The 23,714-nt window shown below is 45.8% G+C and overlaps 1 protein-coding gene across 4 annotated transcripts; it reads right to left on the bottom strand.

The window, feature by feature from the left end:
• Positions 1–1,500: 1,500 nt before the first annotated feature.
• On the bottom strand, positions 1,501–22,725 carry LOC131675704 (protein GDAP2 homolog). Of its 4 annotated transcripts, none has more exons than XM_058954797.1 (12): positions 22,524–22,725; positions 22,297–22,391; positions 15,462–15,642; positions 14,728–14,870; positions 14,532–14,664; positions 14,351–14,460; positions 13,996–14,235; positions 13,101–13,269; positions 7,803–7,956; positions 6,263–6,402; positions 6,137–6,191; positions 1,501–5,416 (listed from the first exon to the last, which is right to left on the bottom strand). In XM_058954797.1, exons 3-12 carry the CDS (start codon positions 15,635–15,637, stop codon positions 5,216–5,218), a joined length of 1,521 nt encoding a protein of 506 aa, XP_058810780.1. In that variant the 5' UTR covers positions 15,638–15,642; positions 22,297–22,391; positions 22,524–22,725; the 3' UTR covers positions 1,501–5,215. The 4 variants fall into 4 exon arrangements, with proteins under 4 accessions (XP_058810780.1, XP_058810779.1, XP_058810778.1 ...); XM_058954796.1 differs by having other exon boundaries at positions 22,297–22,430; XM_058954795.1 differs by having other exon boundaries at positions 22,297–22,725.
• Between the last annotated feature and the right edge of the window lie 989 nt (positions 22,726–23,714).

The following is a 23,714-nucleotide window of genomic DNA, read 5'->3' on the forward strand; positions in this document are numbered from 1 at the left end:
AATTTTGGCCGCGATCGTAAGCCGAAAAAATTTTATGCGCACCACGGCCGGGAAATTGGTAAGCCCGTGGCACGTGTTTGACGGCCGAGACCAAGCCGATTCTCACGTGCTACGGACTCAAGATTTTCCGGCCTATAGGTACGTAATACACCATTTCCATATCGTTCCACAACGGTCGACGGACCAGCATCAGAATTTCTATTATATGCGTGTCGTTCATTTTTTTCATGTTACCGATGGAAGGTAATACGCGCATTTTTATTTACGATTCTAGTATATCGAAAAAGGAAATTTATTAACCAATGCAACGGTTCAAATATATATACTATACAAGACTATGTTGACGAACTTGGTTTAAATGTATAAAATTATTTCGGCAAAACCATGGCTCTCGAGAAAGTAGATCTAGGGAAATAAGCTCAAACGTCAATCCAAGAAAGTATTTTGTTGCCATTTTTTATAAAGATAATCCTATAATGTCGAATGCCACTAGGAAAAGCTCCACAGAAAATGCAATTCAAAGAGAAACTATCGAAGTTGCTCTAAAATTCTCTATATCTTCGTCTTATAATATTTATTTTTTCAACTAAAAGTAGGAATTCCAAACCACTATTAAAATTAATCCTTTCATTGGAATGCAATAAAGCGTTGTTGCAGTTGCAAAGAGATTTTGCAATCCATTTTTAATACTACTCATTTAAAAAATTAAATTATTAAAAAATTCACATTGTAGCACTGTTTCAAACATGAAAATGAAATGCCTACTGTAAAATCTCTATTGTAAGTGTTGCTTTCTCATTTTTGACGGTCATTATCTAAATAAGGAGGAAATATGAATACGTAAGGAAGCGATTTATGAAACCAAGAAAGATTTGCAAATCGATTTGCGTAGGCTGAGGTGTGCGATGTAGGAGAGAAAAAGTCGTGGTAAAACGAATGAATTGGTCAATTTATTCATAATGTGATCGATCGCTAAAAATCTTTAACAATGTCGAGTGGCCTCGATGGTTAATAATAATGTGGCGAAGCTCTTAAATTTATTGCTCTTCTTATCGTAAAAGAGGGGGGATAGATGCCTCCGAGCGGCTCCACCAATCGGCTCGCGATTTAAGTGCGTTTCGCCCCCTGTCTTCTTCCTCAGCTTCTGTCCTCATTCGCACTCAAAAAACTTGGACCAATTGGCGCGCAATGCCAAATATAACAATACAATTCAATAATAATGATTAACATGCATAATAACGCTTTATAATTGATCTATAACGACGCGATTTAGTCTACGATTCATAACGAGTTAATTTGGTTAATTTTGTTGTTCTCGACGTTGTTCCTTTGATTACGAACGAAAGAACAAAAACCGATTGCCGAAGCCGAAATTACGCCGGAGGCTGTTTATATAGTTTTTCTCACCTTCAGGCTTGTAACAAAGCGTGTCCTTGTCGAGCATCGAGCGACGGCAACTATTGGCAAGTTTCATTCAACACATGTATGTTATGTATGTAATCAGTTGTGTGTGTGTGTGTGTGTGCGCGCGCGTGCGTGTGTGTACGTCATTCTCAAACGTGTGTACGGCGGAGAAAAAACTGTTGAAAGTTGATTTTTATATATTGTTAGTTTTATAACGGTAAAAAATCAATGGCACTCGGTAAAACTCACTTCACCAAAAAATTCGCTTAGGACCGGAGGAATCTCACTCGCAAGTGTGTACGTACTATTTGTTTTAGTGGATACTCTTCACCTACCGCTAAATTCGAGGCTAAATTTGATCTTAATTTTTTTTCCACTGAAGTCTCAAAAAATATTCATTCACTACGACTGCATTTCCCTTTGCTTTTTATCTTTTTCTTCCAATTGTTTCAGGATTCGAAAAGAACGTTGTGTATTACATTATGCTTTGATTGTTTTCTACAGTCAGTTGTATATACAAATACAAAATGAAAACGCCAACGAGATTTTTTTAGAGACTTCAATGAGGAACTTTTCTACGCCCGCACTGATATACTGAAAATATTTCTCGATTTAGTGCTATCTAGGATGCAAAGTCTCACATAGTAAAATATCGTTCTTGTTTATACCGTCTACGATCTCGAATATAGATATAATCTCGATACAATAACAACAATCGATATTATTCATAATAAGAAAATAAAGTTACAAGCAGATCGGAACTAGGAAATACCGATTTTTTCTTCTCCCGTAATATATATGTATATATATATATATATATATTTTTTTTTTATAGGCTTTTGCTCTCAGTTCTATTATCTGACACTTCAAAACTACCTTATTTACTCCGTTTTTCTTGCAACAACGCCTTTAATAGATTCCACATCTTACTTTTTTATATATAATATAGGTGCGTATATACGAGTTTTCTGTTCTTTTTTTTGTAATATTCATATTTTAAGTCCTTCTCTAGATACTAAATATATCATTTTACTCTATCCTGCCAAGGAAGTTTACGTATAGATTTGTCCTTTAACATAATGCAAATAAGTTAGCTCTTTTATTTTTTTGTTGTTCGTATGAACGCATAAATGCCGATCAAGCATCTACGCGCCTATACATTTACGTTTTTCATCATGGCGGTATAATATCGATATAATTTGGTTGTCACCATTATTTACATATAGAACGATTTGTTATTTCAGCGTTTTATAGATAGTACACAAGTATGTTGTTCGTTAATGACGGGTATGACATCATTCATTCATAATTTGTAAATGGGATATATATTTTCACAACGCATGATTAACAAAGTAATTTTTAATCAGCGATTTTTTAATTGTAACTAATCACAGAAGTGCGTATTTGAATGTCTAGATTTACAGAGTATATCAATTTTCTGTTTTTTTTTTCATTTTTTGTCATCGTATTGTTTTTCAATTATTTGACTTTTTTACAACGATCTTTTCTCGCATTAATATTAAAAAATTTGTTTTTCTTTTATTATAATAACATTAACGGTAAATTTGCATTTTTAATTATTTCTCAGTGCAGTATTTAACGAGTCAAAAAGTGAAAAATTGAATTTTTTTATTGTAGAACTCATTTCCTCCTAACGTTGATGTTAATTATTTCACAGTACATCTCTCTTTTTTTTTAATATACTTTGAAACGATTGATATGCTTGCACCCGAGCGATTTTTTTACGGTCTTTGAGTCCTAAAGTTTAATAAGCGTTACACTGAACGTCGCTTTATCGTTCTTCGGCAATTAGTAGTTACTTCAAAAGCTATTACTAAGTAAAAATTTAATTGATTCTCGTTACGGCTTAACTACATTGTAATTCTTTAAATTTGGCGCATTTACGTGGGTACCGATCTGTTTTGTAGCACATTTATTTAAGACATCATACCAAGAACATCATTTAACGACCGACTTGATTTGTTATACACGTGGATCTTTGTTGTCATTTATTCATATATAATCTCTGAGTCTTCAGATAACCAATTTTTGATGCATTTATGCTAATTTTTTATTAAAAAATAGCTGAGCTGGCTGTCATATAATATTTACTCGCTATGAATTTTCGTTTTCCGCCCATTACATACTGTCTTAATTCTTATACTACGCTGATTGTTTTTCTTATTGTTAGCCTAATCTAAGGTAATATCTTTCGTCAATTTCTTTTTTTCTTCATCTACATTGCCGCGAAAATTACAAAATATTATAATTACTGAAATAATTACAATCCTCATAACACCGTAAACATGGAAATGCTTTTTCGTTTGAAAATAAAAAACTTTACATTTTATTTTCAGCATTTTTGCGTAGTATTTTTACGATTATACTCGACTATGTGAATGCGAACACCTTCTTTGTCGTGGTATATTCATAAATGGATAATATATTTATTAATTTTTTCTCGTAGTTTGAACAATTTTTTTCCTTTCTTAAAAACGCCTCATTTGCGTAAACTCTCAAAAATTCAAAATGAAATTCAACATTTAAGTGCTAATACAGTTTTTGGTATATATAGACAAGGGATCGCCCCGCAAATGTCCCTTTTTCGACTGTTTCACACGAGATATATAATCGAGAGCATACTACGTAGTCCGACGATTCTTCCTGTAAATGGGATCACAAATGGTACAGTGACATTTAGTTTCATCGTGCCTGCCCTTCGCAATATACGTATAATTAAGCTTCTGGATGTAGACATAGGCAACTTTCATAATTTACTCTGACAAAAATATCCTCTATTCTCTCTATTGTATTATGTACCGAATATTGTATTCCACGCCATCCTGTGTATGAACTAACAATAATTAAAATGAATTATGTAAAGCGTAAAATGAACAGGTAGTTATAAAAAGCACGCATCTATGATCACAAGGTAATAAAAACACGACGGTTAAAACAAAAACGTAAGCACAAAGCACATCCGCAGCAAAAAAAATTGAACATGCAGCACACGCATATGTAAGCACGATCACCGTTGCTCGGATTCGCAATAAAAAAGACAAATAATTATTTTTAAGAAGAAAAACATAATAACGACCGAGTGTAGGGCTCCTAGGCCATTACGTCGCGCAAGTATGTGTATGTAATATAACAACGACGTTTCCGCTAAAAAAAATTAGATTAATAAAAACGTCTCATTCGTCTTTCGCACCATTCAAGCTTTCGCGCTTGCACTCGACATGTGTACATAACCAACGGAACGAAATTCTCCCTCTTTCCTTCTCACTCTCGCAACAGATATTATTATTGTAAGTATCCAACGTGGAATGTGTGACAATTTTTAGGCAGCCAAGTGCCAAAGCATAAAGCACAGTAATTGCATTGATTAGGAAGTTGGAAAAAACATGTGTATTTGCGGATTTGCGTGAGTACGTATACTTGTGTATGTGTGTATGCGCGTGTATGCGCGTGTATGCGCGTGTATGCGCGTGTATGCGCGTGTATGCGCGTGTATGTGTACATGTAAGGCTGATGATCGTCCCGAGTAATATTAAGACATATTGGCCACCGATGGCAGTCGGCTTTACTTAATTTTTTGTTGTTGTCTGGCAGTGGCGCGTTTGGCACTTGAGCTGCCTTGCAACGGATGCTCTGCTGTTGTTGCTGCTCACGACCCGCTCTCGGTTATGTTCTAAGTGGCGTACTCGACGAGCATCATACGGCCACTGATCAAGCAAGCCCTACGTGCTGACGAACGTCGACCTTGACGACGGGCCGCCTCGTCTAGCTAGACGAGGATCGCCGCCGGCAGTTACGTCGACGCGCCGCTGCTGTAGTGCTCCGGCTGGTAGTACCTCAGGCCGTTTATCGTCATGTCGTATTCGGTTATGTAGGCTGGTATCTCCAGCTGGTCCGGCGACATCACTTCGTACAGATACTCCACTCCAGGTAGACTGTGCACTTTCTGCTTGATCGCTGGCGCCATGAACGTCGTGAACCACCAGGTCATCATCTGCAATTACAGTCGTGCGTTACGCTTGTTCTTGCATATTGATTGATTCGTCGATTTTTCATCGCATTATGCTCGCGTTTATTGCCACTTTTGTGCATCTACTATTACGATCAGTTTTTCAATAAAAATCAGTCTGCTCCGCATCCGGCTTCTTGACTCGTTATTTCCTTTACTTTGCTGACTCCATAAATTCGTGGAGTAAACAGAATTTTAGGCAATTTTTTCAACAAATCCTAAATCGTAAGATAACGTTCGCATGTCATTCTTTCCAAATTCCTAAATATACACTCCCTGTATTAGAAATAACCTAGTTTTACAACAATATATTCTACAGAATTTGCATTGATAATTTTTTATTCTGGATTTAATTCTCGAAATTCTTAATTAAGCGATCCTTCAAATACTTTCGAGTTAAATTAAATGTTCTTTGCATCGGAATAGCAGAGCACGCGGAAAAGCACAGTATCGATTACTTGAGCGACGCGAAGAGCAAAAAAGCCTTGTCGATCAATTCCGTGGGATTTTACTTTGAGCACAGGAATCATTTTTCCTAGTGTTATCGCGCTAGGTGCGAAGGTCGTACATCGAAGGCTGCTTTGGCGGGGGAAAAAAAAACTCGGGAAAATTATACACGATCGCGAGTGCAGCGAAGCCGTGAGAAAAAAAAGACGGAAACGCAGCGGAAGGCGATGATCGTTGGCGCAATGGATAACGACGTACCTTGGTCCAGAACGTTGGGTGGATGATGTAGAACTGCTTCAAGTTCTTCTTATACCTGAGCAAAAAGGAACAAGGTAAAGATATTGCCTCTTTTAACAACTACGCATAAAAAAGGATAGTAATTACTTATAGGGAAGTACGTTGTAAACTTCCTTGAGCCAATGCAAGCTGGGATAGTTATTGCTGACGGTCATAGTGTGAAAGTAGGCGATCACGTAGTCCCCCTTGACAATTGGATCCATCAGCTGTATCAGGTACAATAAGGCCTGCGAACGAGCGCCGATCATTTAATTGGCAAAGTTTGGAGCCTCGTAACGCATCGTCGTAGATAAGGTCACTCGTTCACGAGTGCGAGCTTGCATACACGTAGCCTTGCGCGTGCGAGCTGGCGGCAAAGTCTATTTCCAGAGAATCGATCTGCGCTCTCGACGGTGCCGCGTTGTCGTCGTCTCCTCCTCCACCTACTCTTCGCCCTTCGAGTATTATCGCGGCGTCGAGTCATCTTCCTTCCCCCCCCCCCCCCCCCCCCACCCCCCCACCCCCCGGAGGGCCGACGCGTCGACGGCTTTTATTGCCGAAGAGAGCGCAGATCGATTATTGTGCCGCGTGAGCGTAGTTGCGCTCGTTTGCGCTTTCTATGCTAATCGTTCTTCGTTTTTATGCCTAGCTCTTTTCTGCAGCCACGTATTAACACCATCCAGAATCCAAATACGCTAATTTCTAGCGTGGAAAATCCGCGAGCGCAAAATTACGAGAAGAATCTTTTCAGATAGACTGTTGAACTTTTTTTTTACAATTTTGCGTTTGACCGCGTAGCTACGCGTCATTTATTTTTACTGAGAAAATGACATGATAATATTAGTAACTTTCACAATCGATAATACTTATAAAAAAAAAAACGTAAAACATTTGGTGAAGTTCACTCGCGCATTTAAATATTGACCGTATACACGATACGGCGAGAGTGACAACTGGCAAGTGATTCGATCAGTTTCGCAAACGTTCATTTCAAGCGAGTGACCTAATTGTTTTGGTAAGGCAATGCGATGAGTAATTTTACAAAGTTGCAAGTCAACGTTTCGTAGTTGCATCGCGAGAAACTACACGACAGCTTCCAAAGCAGTGCGAATTTGGCGAGAAGAGTTATTTTCGCACGCGTCTATAAATTTTACGACGGCCCATTTTCGCGTGCTCGCTCACGGAGATAACTCCGACGGACGCGCCGAGTGTAGTTATCGATTTAGTTTTTTACGAGTTCTCGTTTCGGGGGTAGAAACGTCGGGGGACACGGAGTATACTTTTCTTCGTTCTCTCGCTCTCTTTCTCTCTCCCCTTATCGTAGTTCGAGGAATACCATGTTTAAAATTATCGATCGTCCACGTTGAGGAGTCAATTTGAAATTCTTGTATGCTCCCCTATACATTTTTACGTAGACATTCGATGAATGAGTTCCTCGCAAAAAAAGATAAAAAGAAGAAAAAGAAAGAAACAGATTCAATACAATAAATCAGGAAAAGTCAACGTGACATTTTTATCAGATTCATTAAATCAGGGCCACAGTTGGTATTCTCTTTGTTTCTACGCGTGTAGCTCCCGAAACAAAGAAAGAAGGAGACACGTACAAAACGCATCATATCGGCGTACGCACAACTGGCGCCTGTCTCACCTTATCGAGATTGAGGTTATTGGCTGGAAACCATTTGCCTAAAAAGACGACGACCGGTCGTCCGTGACGATCGACTCCACTTTGATAGAGGCATCCGATTCCCGACACCTCCGTCAGATCTTCCATTTTGGCACGTCTGAGTAACCGCTCGTATCTGCAAACACACAAGCACGCACGCGTCAAATTTGCCAAATCGACGTTCTAATTGAGCCGCAGCTCGTGAGAAAATCAGTTTGACAATCCGAGCCACCATTTTCGATGCTCCACCTCGGTGGAATCAACGCGAAACCGAAATTATTTACAACCGCGGGCACGCGGGCGACAAGCAATCAAGATTGCGCGAATCAGAAACGCAGATAAACATTATACAGTTGCGCAAGAAGCGTTGCCGCCGCTGCGAGTTGCAGAGTGTAAACAAAAAGGAGCTTTTGCCTCGCGCGTACATAGCCGGATGAGTAATACGGAAACGCGCGCTCCGCTGTGCATGTTTGCGCCTCACGTGCGCACCAAGCTCTTGTTTACCAAAAATCATCGGCCGCCCGATAACCTCACTCGCCGCAGTCTACCGACAATCCGAAATTCGAATGCGATCGCCGATGACGAGCTGTATCTTCGTTCGCGCGCGCAGAGAGGAATAAAAAGAATGCAAACACGAAACGTCCGTTACGGAAAGTAGTTTAATAACACAGCCCGGCGCAGACACACACGTACACATTCGAGTGGATTCTGCATAATGCAATTACAAAAGTTAGATAACTTGACAAAAGGAGTCGCCGCTTTTGTTCCATTCTCTCTCTATTTTTTTTATTCCTCTTTGTGTTTTGTGTTGTGACTGTTGTCATGCATCGCGAATCACGCCTTTGATGCACACGTATGCCGTTGCGGAATCGATCGCGGAACACAATTACGCGAGATTTTTCGAGCTCTTGATAATACGACTTGTCGCGGCGCGTTTCCGCGTTAGCGCTACGCAAAACACTGAAAGGACAAAAAAAAGAAGAAAGAAGAAAGACGAAAATACGGCAATTGTTGACTGGCCATTAGACATTATCAGAGGCGCACTGCCGGCAGCTCGTATTGTCGCAGGCAATCCTCGAGAAGGAAAAGAGAAACTAGGTCAATTAATCCTTGGCTCTCTCGGCGGAGAGAGCGGGCGAGCGAAGGGTTCTACGCGCAACCCTCTCGTGGCGGCAGCAGTGGCGAGAGCGTCGGGGGCGATTGATCGCGCGGAACGTGCCGTAGACAATAAGCCTTCGCCCTCCCGGGAAGGTGGTGGTGGCGGTGGCGCGCGCGCGCGCGCGCAGGCCGACGCCCCTACTCTCCCCCGGCGCTAGCATGCGGAAAAATAAGGCTTCTTCCGCATGCTGGCCGCGAGGAAAACCGCCGTTCGGCGGACCGAGCAACGGAGTGTACCCACCGGTCCTCGTTCTCGATCACATCAGTCATGTCGATCATCACCATGCCGCGGCTGCCTGGATCGGCGAGCGACGTTCGGGCGTGTCGACGAGGGCACAACGCGCACTTGGACGAGCGCCGGCAACGGGGGCACCTCGCGACGACGCGTTTGGCGCTGTTCGCCTGCTGTTCGCCTGCTGTTCGCGAGCGACTGATAGCAGCGGACCGTTATCGAGCGCGCCGAGAGAGACTTGACGGAGAGAGGAGTACTCGCGTGCAACTGAGTCGTCGGCACGCGCGACGCCGACGAATATAGCCGATCCCCTCCTCTCCGCTCTCGCGCTCTCCTACCAGCACGAGCGCGCCGTTCGGAAAGTCGAAGCGCAAGCGCGCGGACAACCCCCTTGGCCGCGGCGCGCCGAGCTTTCCCGGCCGTTCGCGCGGAGCGACGAGCGTGTTCCGGCGCGTCGGCGAGGACTCGGGGCGCGCCGGAACACGCGAGGCGATGCCCGAAAAGCTCGCTCGGCGCCAGCTTCGCTGCTGCTTGGCTCTGACGTCACGGCAGGCAGCTCTCGCCAGCGAGCTTCGACGACTCCGCCTCCTGGCGCGTCGCGCGGCCGCCGGCCGACGACGAGGCGTGCTCGCGAGATCGCCGCTTGCAATTGTCGCTCGCACGGGCACGGGGGGGGGGCGACGATCTGTCGCTAGCTCTCTCCTGGCCCAGCGTTTACGTAACCTTCGTCGAAAGCTCCGGGCAATCGCCGCGCTCGCGTGCGTCATCGCGACTGGAGCGACTGCTGACGCGATTGCGCGAACGTCTCGCCGCTGCGCACGGCCGTTGTGCTTGCGAGCCTTTACTCTCGGGCTCTCACCCGACAATCAATGTTACGTCGCGATGATAAATTCCTTTATTGTGGTCGATGGACTGTGCCCACTTTTGCCCGTGAGAGCGTCATATTTCCTTTCTTTTACAGCACGCGTATGCCGCGATCGACTCCCTTAATGCCACTGTGGATACTCTGCCTACGAGTTATTTATCAAGACCACCTAAGCATAACGAGATTCTTTGTCAAGATGCGAATTCATTTTTCTCTTCTGTTGTTGTTTTCTACAAGGTGCGTTATTTTAATACGCGGATGAAGATTGATTGCTTTTTTTCTTTCTCCCGAGAGTGGAAAACACGCTTTTATTTATTACGAAAATTATTGTAACTATTGTTATAATGAAGTTGCTGGGATACTGCCGACCTGCGAGAATTTCAACGTTATTTGTTAAAAAAAAGAGCTGCGCGTGTAGTGTTTAATGTATATAATTTTAGCAAGTATTTCAACTGCTAATTGCTGATACATAATGAACCAATTATCGTTTCAAATAATTGAAAGAAGATAATTATTTTACACAATCTTTTATACTCAATTATTTTAGTTAATTGTGCTTACAAATCGATACATTTAAGTAAATAATCGATTGTTTTTCTTAATGCAAACAGTAAATGCGACGACGTATAATTTTGCAAATGTGATCAATCATTGTCAAACTATCTGCCACATGCATTGTTACATTCCATAAAAAAAAGTGAAAGCATTTGAGAAAGAATTCAACGACGGATAGCAAGACATGGACGGGAATGAGAGATGAAAATATGGAATTCGGTAGTGACAAGTTTATAGCACGAACGCGTGCGCACGAAGAAATGCAAATTGACGTCAATTCGTTATAAGCATCCGGTGAGATTTATTGGCCCTAGCTTTTCTCCTCGCGAAATCGCAATGATATCTCTTTTGAACTCACGATCGTTCAATTTATTAATGAAACACTTGGAGATGCAGTTTGATAAAAGAAATTAACTGAAAAGGCTTGTTTCACGCGTACAAGCATTTTTACGAGGTCTAGCCGTTTTTTTTTCTGTACACGATCGCGAACTATAACAATCGACGTTTCCCGCGCAGAAACGTTCTATCTGCGGCATCTCACGAGAGATAATTGCTTCATCTGCCACGATGTTCGCGCGCTAACAAAATGTTTCGTTATATAATTGTCGGATCGAATTCGGCGTGGCGAGCAGCAGACGCCAGCAACAGCACGGCTACGTGAATTTCTGGATGGAAAATCTCGTTCAAGGCCTGCGAGTGACGCTCTCTGTGATTTATTTCCGTGACTCGAAGTGTGTTTGCTCGGTGATGAACTTGCCTCGCGAGACATGACAAGATCAGGTTTACGATTGTATTCAGCTTTCGTGGCGAGTTCCTGCGTAGTCTCGTTTTTTCCTTTTCCCATTGTTCGCTTTTTGTCGGCAGTTGGGCGACCAGCGTCACGTCTGTTTAATGTGTTTTTCGAGACGCAGCGCGTCAGTACGTTTGAGCGTATTTCGAGTTCAAAGAAAGTGGGTCAGTGCAATTTTATTCGCACAATTGCCATCTAGTTAGTTTCAGGCCAAGGCGCACACCGGCGAAATGTGCAATAGTTTATTAGAAGATTCTATTGTGATAGAATTCTGCGACGCGTGCGACGACAGACGAGTTCATCGTCAAGACTTAATATCAACGGAGTCTGTTAGTGTAAAGGCCTGTGTATTCGCCCATCGCTAATTGCGCACCAGGTAATTTTTCCTTTTTCTTTCTGTTCGCGGAAATGCAACTCTAAGAAGTAAACGATTTCAGAGACTCGTCTATCCAATCGATCATCCATCCTTGCATATGCCACAAGACTTTCATTATCAAACTTTAGCTATCCGCTTGTACAATTCGCTATACATTTTTCATCCTCAACTTCCCTCATTTTTTTGCGCAATGTCATTTTAATAGTCTATTTCGTCACTCTCTTCCATTGCTAAACCATCCATTAAGCTTACTCTGACTTAATAAGGAAGAAAATTCAATATCCGTCGAACTCGCGATCAATTGTGCATCAAAATTATAAATAGACTCCATAATGCATAATGGAAGAGCGTCTTTCAACGAAATTTTCAGCGCTACGTAATAATCGATATTCTGGTGTACAATGTTAGAGAAAGACTTTTACATGATTCACAGCTGAGTCACATAGTAAAGTTAATAAACTAAGAACGTTAGGTTCATCGTCAAGTACCACGCCACGTTACGTAAACTTTGCTTCCATGAAAATTACATTAGCCATCGATCATTCTTTTTAACAATTTGGCTAAATAATTGAACATGCTCGTTGTCTTTTCGTGGAACATTATACAATGGAGAAGAAAACGAGATTGTCTGACGGACGAAAAAAACAAATCGGAATCGTAACAAGTCAGCAGTTCCAGAAACGCCTGCGTTTCACGCTACATTTGTGCGATTGCCAATACAGTTTTAAAGCTGAGCTGGATAATACATTCGGAAAGCTAGTTACTGAATACTTTGGGAAGCCAGTCGAGCTTGGGAGGGCAAGTGAAAGCTAGGCGCACGATCCGCTAACATTTTCCACGTGGCCAAGTTGTTTTCGATCGTTAAAAAACTACGTCTCAACATCGGACGGCCATAATTGCCAGCGGACAAAGAAAGTCCGTCTGGCGCGCAAGAGCGCTGCTAAACGAGAGTAGCCGCGCACCAAGTGCGCGGGTCAACCACCAGTAGCAGCGGCACCACGGCCACGCGAGCGAGCCCCTCGAGGCCAGTGTCCTATTTTTTCAGTCTCGCTAGCGAGCCCCGAGGAAATGCTCGCTCGAGTCTATTTCTAGGACGTGGCTGGGCTATTTTCGGCGAATCAATAAGCCCGTCATAGCTGCCATCCTATTCATAATGGACGCTTCTCCTCCCGGCTCGCGCGAGCAGCGTCGCGTGCGCGCGTTTGCCCGCCGGTGAAATAGACACCGATGTCGTCGTCTTTGACGTCGATGACGTGGGCTTTGAGCCAGCTGAAATATCGATGACTTGGGTCGTATTCCCTTACCGTTCCTTGTGCTGCATCTCCTTGAGCATGATGTCGGCTATAGGATCGGCCGTCGGACGCTCCCCCAACAATCGCTGTCGGTCCAGATCACCCTGCATCTGCGTGAACGCGTGCTCGCCCAAGTTGACCGACGTCTCCAGGTGGGCCGTTATCTCCACCGTCTCGTCACCTGCAAACATTGCCGCGCTATACTTTCGCTTTCGTTGGCTGCGTCCGAGCTCTATCGCAGGCTTCGTTTCGCTCGCGGCATTGCAATTTTCCATGAGAAAACCGCCGACTCTGAGGAGAGCAGCAACTTCTCTTCGATCCGCGAACGCGCGTCGACGAGGCAAATGTTGATTTTTACCATTTCGACTCGAGGAGCTTTCGCGTAGCACGAGCAGTCGCTTTTTAGGAGCGCCCCGCTATGTTTATAAAATCAACGGCGCAAATCGTTACTTGCAAAACGTGTCGACAGTATTGCCATCGCACTTGTTTTTTTGTGCTCGGCACTACATTACCTCTTTCACTGAGATCAATGAGATCGAGATTCTTTTATCAATCGCGCCAATTTGACGAATCCGCAACGTCTACAGACGAGTTTAAAAATAACAAAGGCCACGGATTCACCGACGAAAAAAAGCTTCGACGCAACAGAAAAGAAAAAAAAAACAAGTTTTTTTTACATCAGCCGCACAAAGGCCACAAGAAAGGCCTTTCGACATTCACTGAGCCATGAAAAATTAAGCAACATATCGCGGCCAATGGAACGCCCATGCCGTGACGTCATGTTTATTGTAAACTTCGGCTGGAGGGTTGCGCACGCGATCCTCCGCGCGAATGGAAAAGAACGAGGTTTCCGCGGCTACGGCCGGGAAGCGGCGAAACGGCCTGTCCGCGTGCTCGGCGTATGTACCGTGAAGCGCGTGCTGAGGATTGTCGATAATGCGAATCTGTCGATCGGGCAACTGCGGCTCGCCGTCCATGCCGCCGATATCGGGCGGCAGCTGATAGCAGGCGTTCTCCTCTTCGGCCAGAGTCCTCGGGAAGTAGAGCGACAGCAGAACCTCGTATATGCCAAGATCGCCCGGCTCCAGCGCCAGCACCACGCAGCCCATCGACTCGCTGTACTGCTCGAGGAATCGCCGCAACGTTCCTGTACACACACACACACACGCACGCTCACATAAGCGCGCGCAACAATCGTATCGATCGTTTGTAACCGGTCGCTCGCAACAACGGACGCCGGTGGAGTGCAATTTAAACTTTACTCAGCGCTATGTGAGCTCCTGCCTCGGCAGGGTAATTGCGTCGGACGGAGTTGATCACCGGCAGGCCGATGCTCCTCAAGCCCAACTCCCGTGCCTTCTGCAAGACGTTCCTGCGACGAGAAAGGGGGATAATGACGGTTAGGCGCGCTCGCAAATCGACGGCGATCGATGCCGCGCCTACCTGTAACAGCAGTGCAGCGTGCTTTCCGCGGCGCTCTGGTACTTGGTGTTGTACACTGGCCCCACGGTATGGATGATGAAGCGGGCCGGCAGGTCGTGACCCTGCGTCGTCTTCACCTCGCCGGTTCTGCATTCTGCAACGTTCGACGCGCGGTCATTGCGGCGAGAATCGGTCAAGTGGGAATCGGCCGACTCACCTTTCACTTCGTTGTAGATCTCTTTCTTGAGGTCAGGCCCGGCGCGAGCGAGGATTCTTTGGCACAGCGGACTGTTGTCGTCCATCGTCTCGCTCGTCGGATTCACTATCGCGTCCACCTGCAGCAGAGTGACGTCCCCGGTCCTGCAAACGTCCCAACATCCGTCAATTAACCTTTCTCTGACTTTTTATCGCGGTCGGCAATGTAGATCTCGTGCCTCGGCGTGGTCACGCGTATCCAATTATGGATTACCGAAGCGCGCTGCTTGCCAGAAACTGCACGTAGGCCGATTCCTGCGCGTACGCTTTACTCGTGTTTATTATTTTTCGCCTCCCGACTCGATAATCAAACACCGGTTCGCCTCGTGGCTATTTTTATCGAACAGTCAGTAATAATGTACGAGATATGCAAAAAGTTGCTGTTTTGAAGAAATCGAACAGAAAGGAGTATAGTTTTTGTCTGCAGGTAGGATGCGAAATGTCGCGCGGATAAAGGAACGATAAAGAACGTAAATTGTAGTTGTTATCGAGCGCGCGCGCGCGACTCTTTGTTGTTGGTGAGGCGCTTGAGTGGAGAAAAAGGGAAAAAATTACATATATGGAAAGACGCGCGCTGCGCGTGGCATGGGATGTGGCGTGTATGCAAAATGCTAAGTATAGCCGCGGGCTATAGGAAAAGGTGAACGCTCGATGAAAGATATAGGCACGCTTGTAAAAGCTGCAAATGCCTCTTACCATATTGCGATTTTATTGTTGAGCGAGGGCTGGCAGGGAAACGGGCTGACGGTGTAGTGAGCCGAGTCGGCTAGGTCTCCGATGGGAGACGGTCGGCTCGGGAAATCGGTCCATCGCTTCAGCGACTGCAACTCCACCGCTTTCACGTCGACGCCCAGCGGTTCCATTAGCCTCATTTAGCCTAAGCAAAATCCAATTCCAATTTAATCGATTGCCGGGTTTTTCACGAATAACGTCGATTCGCCTCCGCCAGCCAGCCGAGCGACGGAGAAAACCGAGCAATTAATTTTCGTCGCTGGCGCTGTGATTGGCCCGCGCCACAGGCTCTCGGCTCGCAAGTCTTGCCGTTAATTGTGTTTCTATTTTCAACGGATACTCGCGTAAAGTTATTTATTCGCGGAGAGCCTACCCACGGATGTGAATTCTGGAGCGCGAGAAGTAATTGCCGCGAGCTGCATCTACACCGACGTCAGTCATCTCGCAATGAGACGGAAGAAAAGGTGCTTCGCTTCCGCGAACGGTTTAGCGAAAATTTTCGTGTACGGTGTTGCTCGAACGAGGCAAACTGCCGTTCCCCGTGCGCCGCGTACCTTTCCCGGCAATGACAATAGGAAAGAGCAATTTTGTTTCTTCCGCCGAAAAATCAAAATCCACCGCGATATCGAGCTCTCCCTCTCTCGGAAACTCGTGGGTTTAGCTTGCGCAAAGCCCAGGTCTTTTGAAATCTGCCGCAGCGAGCCGCAATTCGCCCGCGGACAGAAACTCTCTCGTTTTCTCTCTGTTGTTTTCCTTTTTGTTTGGCCTTGCCCCCGCGTCGACGGCGCGAACGCGTGCGTAAACGACGAGCACCGCGAGCGTTCGCCGCATCGAAGCGCGCATCCTCCGGCGGCGCTCGTAAAATAAAAGATAAATGAAGAGTCGTTGCCTCGCGAACGAGGCTAAGATCGCAGGAAACGCGCGCCACGCCACGTTTGATAGCGTCGAAGCGTTGACCTCGCGCGCGAGACACCAGAACGGTCGCGCAGGTTTAGCGACGAGAGCGATCCTCGAGAAAGGTCCCAGCCGGTGTCGGGTCGCGAGCTGTAGCTAGGAGGAGGAGAGGAGGAGGAGAATAAGAATAGGCAAGAGAGGAAGCCTCAGAGCTCGTCGGTGGGCTTTGTCGTGGCAAAGGGGCTTCCCGCTTGAGTGTGTGATACGAGCGAAGCCTCGAGCGACAGGAGTTACGAAAGTCGCGTGTCCGCCTATCAAACCGCCGAGGCGCTCAGTGGCTACATGCTCGGCACGAGCGCGTAGCGTTGCCAAGCAAGAAGTGATCCTATCGATATGCATCGATTTTCAATTAAGCCGCCGCTCTCCACCGATTTGCATTGTACAGAGAAAGAGAGCGAAGAGAATGAAAAGCTCGTTTGGGTGCAAATCGCACTGCCTGTGTACATGCCCGCCAGTCTGCCCGTATACGTAGTTTTTTTCGTTACGTAAAAGAATGATCGTATCGTGCGACGTATCCTATGATTAGAGATCGATCGAAGAGAGGGAGGAAGACGAACGAGCAGCAGAATTAAATTTATTTCTCGCTCTTTCGTTGCCTATAGCGTGCGTTTACATGTGCGCTCCCCGTCTCTTCTGTACAATCTGCAGCCCGACAAGCTTTAACGATCGATCATTTCTACCGTCCTGCAGCCGCCGCTGCTCGCTGAATTATCAAGCGGGCTTGTGCATTTATGAATATCGCTCGCTCGTATCCGGAAGCAAGGAGGCGCCAATTGTCTCTTGCCCGGGCATCGAGCTGCAATTAAAGTAACGCCATTTTTGCCCGTTTCTCATTATTATTATCATCATCATTGCTATTATTATTTCATTTTATATTTTTCTGAAATCGGCCGAGCGAACGCGGTACGTACGCGCTCGCGCGAGCAGTGAAAGCGATGGCTTGAATTACGTTTGATACTGTGTTAGCCTACTTCTTTTATATATCGCGTTCGCACAGTTTCCTCGCTACCACCCCCACGCGCGAACTGCGCAATCTCTTTTTTTTATCCTTGCCCGTCTTCCTCCCTCCCTCCCTCCCTCCATCTCTCTCTCACACACACACTCGCTCGCTCGCTTGGACGCTTAGTCGCAAATGTAAAGCCATGCTCTGACTCATTTAATTATTCAAATTATTTACTCGCCGTGCGCACGCTCATGCACCTACTATGTCATATGCCCACGATAAAGTTAGCACGTAGATTCGAGTGAGAGCCGAATTGTTTTTCCGTTGGCTTTACTGGGACACGTGACAGATGTGCGTTTTTATCATTTTATTTCGCGAGAAGCACTTCGAGATGATGCAGCTCCCTCGAGCGAAAGTTATCGACCACGTTTGCCTGCAATGTTGTTTTCCATATTATAGCCATTCGCGACCGACATCGTATCCGCTGTCTTGGCGGTAATCCCGAAAGAAAATGAACTGAAATTTTGGTTTATTTGAAAATTATGCTTTTCAACGGATTGCAAAGGTCGCAACGGAATAATATAACGCATAACGACTGAAATGGTGACAAACTTTATAACGTTGAGCAAATGCTATTGTTTCCATTGTCGTGTTTATAAATGGACATACTTGAATAGAGTAGCTTATATGCCCACAGATATAGTTTCGTATAGAATACTTTTATGATTGACTGTTAATGCAATGTCATATCACTGGTTAACGAAGATTTCAATGCAAATTAATTATTAAAAAATACATCGTAGAATTTATATTTAATATGCTTCACATATAATTATACTCGCAGGTGAAGAATACAAGTATTTTTAGACGACCTCCGCGAGTAGTTTTCAGCATAAGAAGCACTTTTCCTTAACATGCATATTCAGAAAATAATCGAATCTTCTAGAACTGTTATCGTGTCTCACGGCAATTATCAGGCTTCGGATGCCAGAAAGTACATTGCATTATATCAATCAGAAGTTGCTTCTTTCAGTCGAAAAAAAATAATAAAAAAAAGTTCCGAATAGTTTCCAAAAGTACTATCCGAAAGAAGATGAAGGACATGGTGTACGGAATAGTGGTAGGTAAAGGACTTCCATAATTGCTTTATTAACAAACACTAAGTTTATTAGCGGTGAGCTCGCAGAGTCTTATACCTAAAATATACTAACATTTATACACCACATCTCTCAACGAACAACGAACGTCGCGTCATTGAGGCGTTTTCGCGGATACGAAAACCCGCCTAAACGTTTTGACACACTTTCACAAAAAGTAAAATGCCTGGGGCGCGTATAGCTCACTTGAGAGGAAGAGAGGAAGAATGAGAGAGAGAGAGAGAACAACACCAACCCTCGTGTGTACTCAGCGAGAAAAACGCAGTCGGTTTGTTAAGTTGGTTGCCCATCGAAGCGAAAAAAAAGGAAGCTAATTACAAAGGAAAAAGAAGAATTCGATTGAAAGCTTGAGCCTTGGCTGCGATCGGCGACGACAAATCGGTCACGCGAGTCGTACACACGTGCACACACGCAGAACATTTTCGATTGTGTCAAGCAGCCTTGACTCGCGAAGTAGGCGCGCAGATCCTAAAAACGTGCATGCAACAAACTAAATATTGATCAGCAAACAATTGCCTATTGCGCGCGATCCGCCTTCGCCCCCATTTTTTTTTTGTTTTTTTTTTTTTCTTCTTCGCTCATTCGATACATCGGCGCCCGAGCTTTCTATTTTATTCTTTATTTGGCCAGATATTTTCCTTTTCAAAGCGAGAGACCGAACTGATCGATAAGAGATGATGCACCGCACACGTCAACCCAATGTCAAAGCACTGGCGCAGATTTTTTTTGTTTTTTTTTTTTTGCGCTCGCGCGCTCTCTTTCTCCTCCCGAAGGGAGCTGCTGTTGCTGTGTGAAAGCCTTGGCCGAAGCTAGCCCATTGATTTTCTCTGGAAGCGGCTTATATTTCTCTCTGTGTGTCTCTCTCACACGCTTTTTTCGCGCTCGAGCTTGGAATTTCTGATTCGATGATGGGAGGATGGTTAATTGAACGATCGAGAGAGTTTCTGCTTTTTTGAATCCGCGAGGGGAGATGAATATTCGATGCGCGTGAGGGCAAGCTACAAGTTATGAGATAGACAGTAGAGTTCTATGCAAGTTTAATTTATGCGGAGTTATAGAGTGTAAAGTTGCTCGCGAGTGATTAACGCTTAAGTTTCTTTTATCGAGTCGAGTTTTAATTTTTTTAACAGCATTTGAGTGTATATAAGTTTAAAAGTAGTTGCAACTTTGATTTTGTCATTATTTCGCTTTATAAAAGTTGCATTGGCGACAGCATTGTCGATATTTGAAAAATTAACATTCGAACGACAGGTAGGTCTTAGGATTGCACGTAATCTACTTTAAGAAGTAAAAAAATATTGTCCACTATATAATTATCGAAGTAGTATATACCAATACAAGTTTTTCTTATTTGTAATGAGCGTCCACTTTTTGTGGTTGCAAAAAACATTGAAAACAGGGTAACAAATTGCAGCTTCGTTCATTGTACAGTGATATCGCAAAGACTAATAATAGCAATATTGTCATAAAGCCAATTGTAAAATCATTATCTTATCCTCCGTGGCGAGGAGAACAATCGGATTCCAAGTACGGCGCGGCGTGATATTTCACACATCCCGCGAACAAAAAGCGAAAACTTAACAAAAGCGTAGACGTGCCAACTTTCATCGGTAAATACACACGCACATGACCTAGATGAGCCCCGGATCCTCTGGGCCCTTCTTCTTCTATTCTACTTTTTTATCTTTCCCGCTTGCGCAGTCAATCGATAAGCTTCAATTATTAGCCAGAGTGGCTTTTCATTTGCGGCGAATCTCTGTTTGCCCGGCCGACTCCCTCGGCGGTTAGCCCTTATTTTTTCCTTTCTCCGAGCACTCGAGGCGACAGAGAGAGAGAGAGAGAGAGAGAGGGAGAGATGATCATTTCTACTTCTTCTGCCCCCGTTCGCTTTTCGTTCGAGCGACGCTCGAAAAGGACATCCCGTGCGCTCGGCGAGCTTTGCTTTTATTGTGCACCTTCGTAGCTATACGTACGTCAGACGCACAAGAGCAGTCGAGGATTATACCACTGCGCAAACACACGGATATATACTTGCGGTTAATTGCCAAGCTACAGTGAAACATTTAGCGAGAGAACTGCTGTTGGCTGCTGCTGCTGTTGTTGCTACTGCTGCAGCGTGCTTTGTTGATTTTTACCGTGGCCGCCGACGAAGCTTGCGTCACGCGATGAATAATACATTGTGTGCGCGGTACGCACCAGCTTGACCGTTGCCTCGCGTTCTTTCTTTTTTTATTTCGACTCTCGTAGGCTTCACTAGACGAGGCGCGCTTTATCTCTGCGATCGGCAAGTTTGACGCGTGCACCGTGCAAATGAATTTTTCCGACATGCAAATTTTAGGGTCTCGCGAGCTGCGAGATCGCGCGGAGCGAGTGCTCGACGAGTTACTAAACGACGGTGGATACTCGATGTATTTCAGATCGACAATGACTCGCGACGCTCCGCAGTTTTCAGCTGCGCTGCTCCTTCATTCGATTTGTGACGTGCGCGCTACTTCTCAAAACAGCTTTACGATTGTCGTTTGCCCACGACGACTTATGCAATTGCTAATTACGCGCCGCTCGACGTTTGAGTACACGTCAAAAGAGCGAGAGAGAAACAAACGACTCTGCTTCGCGAAACTCGTTCGACTCCGAAAAAAAAAAAAAAAAAATTCGCGGTTTTTTCTTGCCCGTGGCCAAACACTGACGCGCGCGCGTAGGCCGAAAGTTTTGCAATTCCGAGGGAAATTTCGCTCAATTTCCAAACGCGTTTATTGATGTTTCATTGTTATTTTTCTTTCTATTTTATCTCTGTCGCGCAATACATTCGTGAATCAGGCGGATCGGACAATAGAGTTCTCACAGGGCAAACGTACTTACCGGGACAGTGGCACGACGCGAGAAGGAGGAGTAGGAGGAGCAGGACGACGACGACGACTATTCGATCGAAGAGCGCTGCGCGACACGTTGAAGCCGCTATCCTCGTGTGCGTCGACGGCAACCCGCGAGCGATGCGTACGCGCGGTAGACAATAGACGTCGCAAGCGTGCGCGTTGACGATCACAGAGAGAGAGAGAGAGAGAGAGAGCGCGCGAGCGTTTCGGCGGCGTGTCTGTCGATTGCGCGCTTCGTCGCGTTCGCCGCGCGCCAGATAATTCTGTTTTCCGATCGCGATAACGATCGCGGTCGCTCATTATCGCTATCGACAGACAGCTCACGCGCGCTCTCGCGGAAACAGCTAAGCAGAGCGCCTCGCCTGTATATCGAATTGTCGCGTTGCTTTCGTGCTGCACGGCTTCGCGGCTTTGTTCGACGTCGCTCCATTTTTTTTTTCGCTCGGCGCCGCTATTCCGCGAACGAGAGCGCGACCGGGCGAAGAGAGAGAGAGAGAGAGAGAGAGAGAGAGAGAGGCGCGAAAGGCGCTTCGCAGCCGAGGACAAAGTCTCGCTGGCGCACGCACGCTGACGTCATAGCTGGCTGCGTGCCGGATGCGCGCGGCAACAGTCAGCGCGACACAGCGAGCGTCGCGCACAGAGCTGGGCCAGCGCCGCGGACGGTCCGGCTGGCACGTGCACGCAGCGGCGGCGTCAGCTGTGATCCTCGCGTCCGTCGGCCGCGACCCCCCTGCGAGCCTCCTTCGAGCGTCCGCATCGATCCCGCGCACGTGCGCACATGCGCTAAGCCCCGCTCGCGCTACACTTCGCTCCCGAGCCGTCGCTCGCCCGCTGCCCGCGACTTTCTCGGCTTCGTCCCCCAGGCGACTTACCTGCTGGTGTTGTTGCTGGAGCGAGAGTCTCTCTGGGCGCACAACACAGACACCCACGCACACCTGCGACGGGGACGCAACGAGCACTGCGTGTGCTGCTGGCGAGAGCGCGCGAGCGAGGCAGACAGGAACGACTGAGTATTTGTTGTCGTGTGAGTGTCGATGAAGGGGGGGGGGGGGGGGGCGGAGAGTGATAGAGAGACAGAGAGGGGAAGGGGACTGGTCACCTGGGCCTCTGACACTGGGGCATCAGTGGGTCCAGCTGCTGGGCTTGCATTCGCGCGACACTATCTCGGTTGGCTCGGGCGCGCTTGTCGGCTGTCGCTGCGCCCCGAGGAAACGGTGTAAAGAAGAGACGAGAGCACACGACTTTGCAGCTAGGCGCGCACGCGAGCGACGTCCCGTCCGCGCGACAAAGAGGACTGAGCCGTGCCGTGCCGAGCTCTTGAGCTGCCAGAGACGGCTGAGCTGATGGAATGTGCAAGGCCGCGAGAGCGCGTTGCTGCGCACGCTCCGTGCTAGAGACTATCGATACAAGACTAACCGCGCGGTTCGGAGCTTAGCGCTCGGCTGGAAGCGCAGACCACCTTCGTACTCGCTGCTCCACGAGAAACGAGACTCGCATGTCCGTTCGGAGGTAGCGCTGCTTTCGAAAGTTTTGTCATCACTTTTGCAATGACTGCCGAGAAAGATCACCGCGCGACCGGGTTTAGCGAAAACTGGAGCAAGCGCTTGTCTGACCGTAACGCATTGTTACTACTTGCAATTTTACCAATTTTTTAAATAGTTTTCTTTTTCTTTTCGTGTCTTTTTTTTTATTTTTTTTTTATTTCTTCAATAATCGTGAGCACAAAATCGTGTGCTATAAAAATAAATGGTGAATCCTGAACAACTGCTGTCCGGTGGAAAAATAAAAATGTTTATTGTGACACAGTCGATGAAGAAACAGAACCCGCATGAATTTTATCAGACATCCGCTTTGAAAATGCTCGCTTTCAAAGATAAAACTCAATCGATAGCGTTGTTTAAACCAGCCGACCGCTAGTGGCATCTAGGGAAAGTCGACCGAGAACAGCCGCCGGTATGCCGCTTGCAATTTGCTCCTCGATCGTGGCAGTCAAGTCGATACTACAGGTTCTGTTTGCTTGAAAATCATTCAAATTGTTGATTTTGTTTCACACGCGGAATTTGTAATAAAGCTGCATCGAATTTTCGTTATGTCGGAACTATTATACACACGAACAACGTTAATGAAAAAACGAAAGAGATGCATGGAGTTGTTTGCGGTAACGAAAGTATTGAAGGATTGATGTAATGATCGCGTGATTGAATTCGATAATGTCGGCGCACAATGTTGCGGGGCTATTCCTAGATCTGGGGTCTTGGTACAGCCGATGCAATACATTGACCGGCATTTT

The sequence above is a fragment of the Phymastichus coffea genome, unplaced genomic scaffold, assembly GCF_024137745.1.
Source record: "Phymastichus coffea isolate CEN01 unplaced genomic scaffold, Cenicafe_Pcof_1.1 PCOF00028, whole genome shotgun sequence".
Lineage (NCBI taxonomy): Eukaryota > Metazoa > Arthropoda > Insecta > Hymenoptera > Eulophidae > Phymastichus > Phymastichus coffea.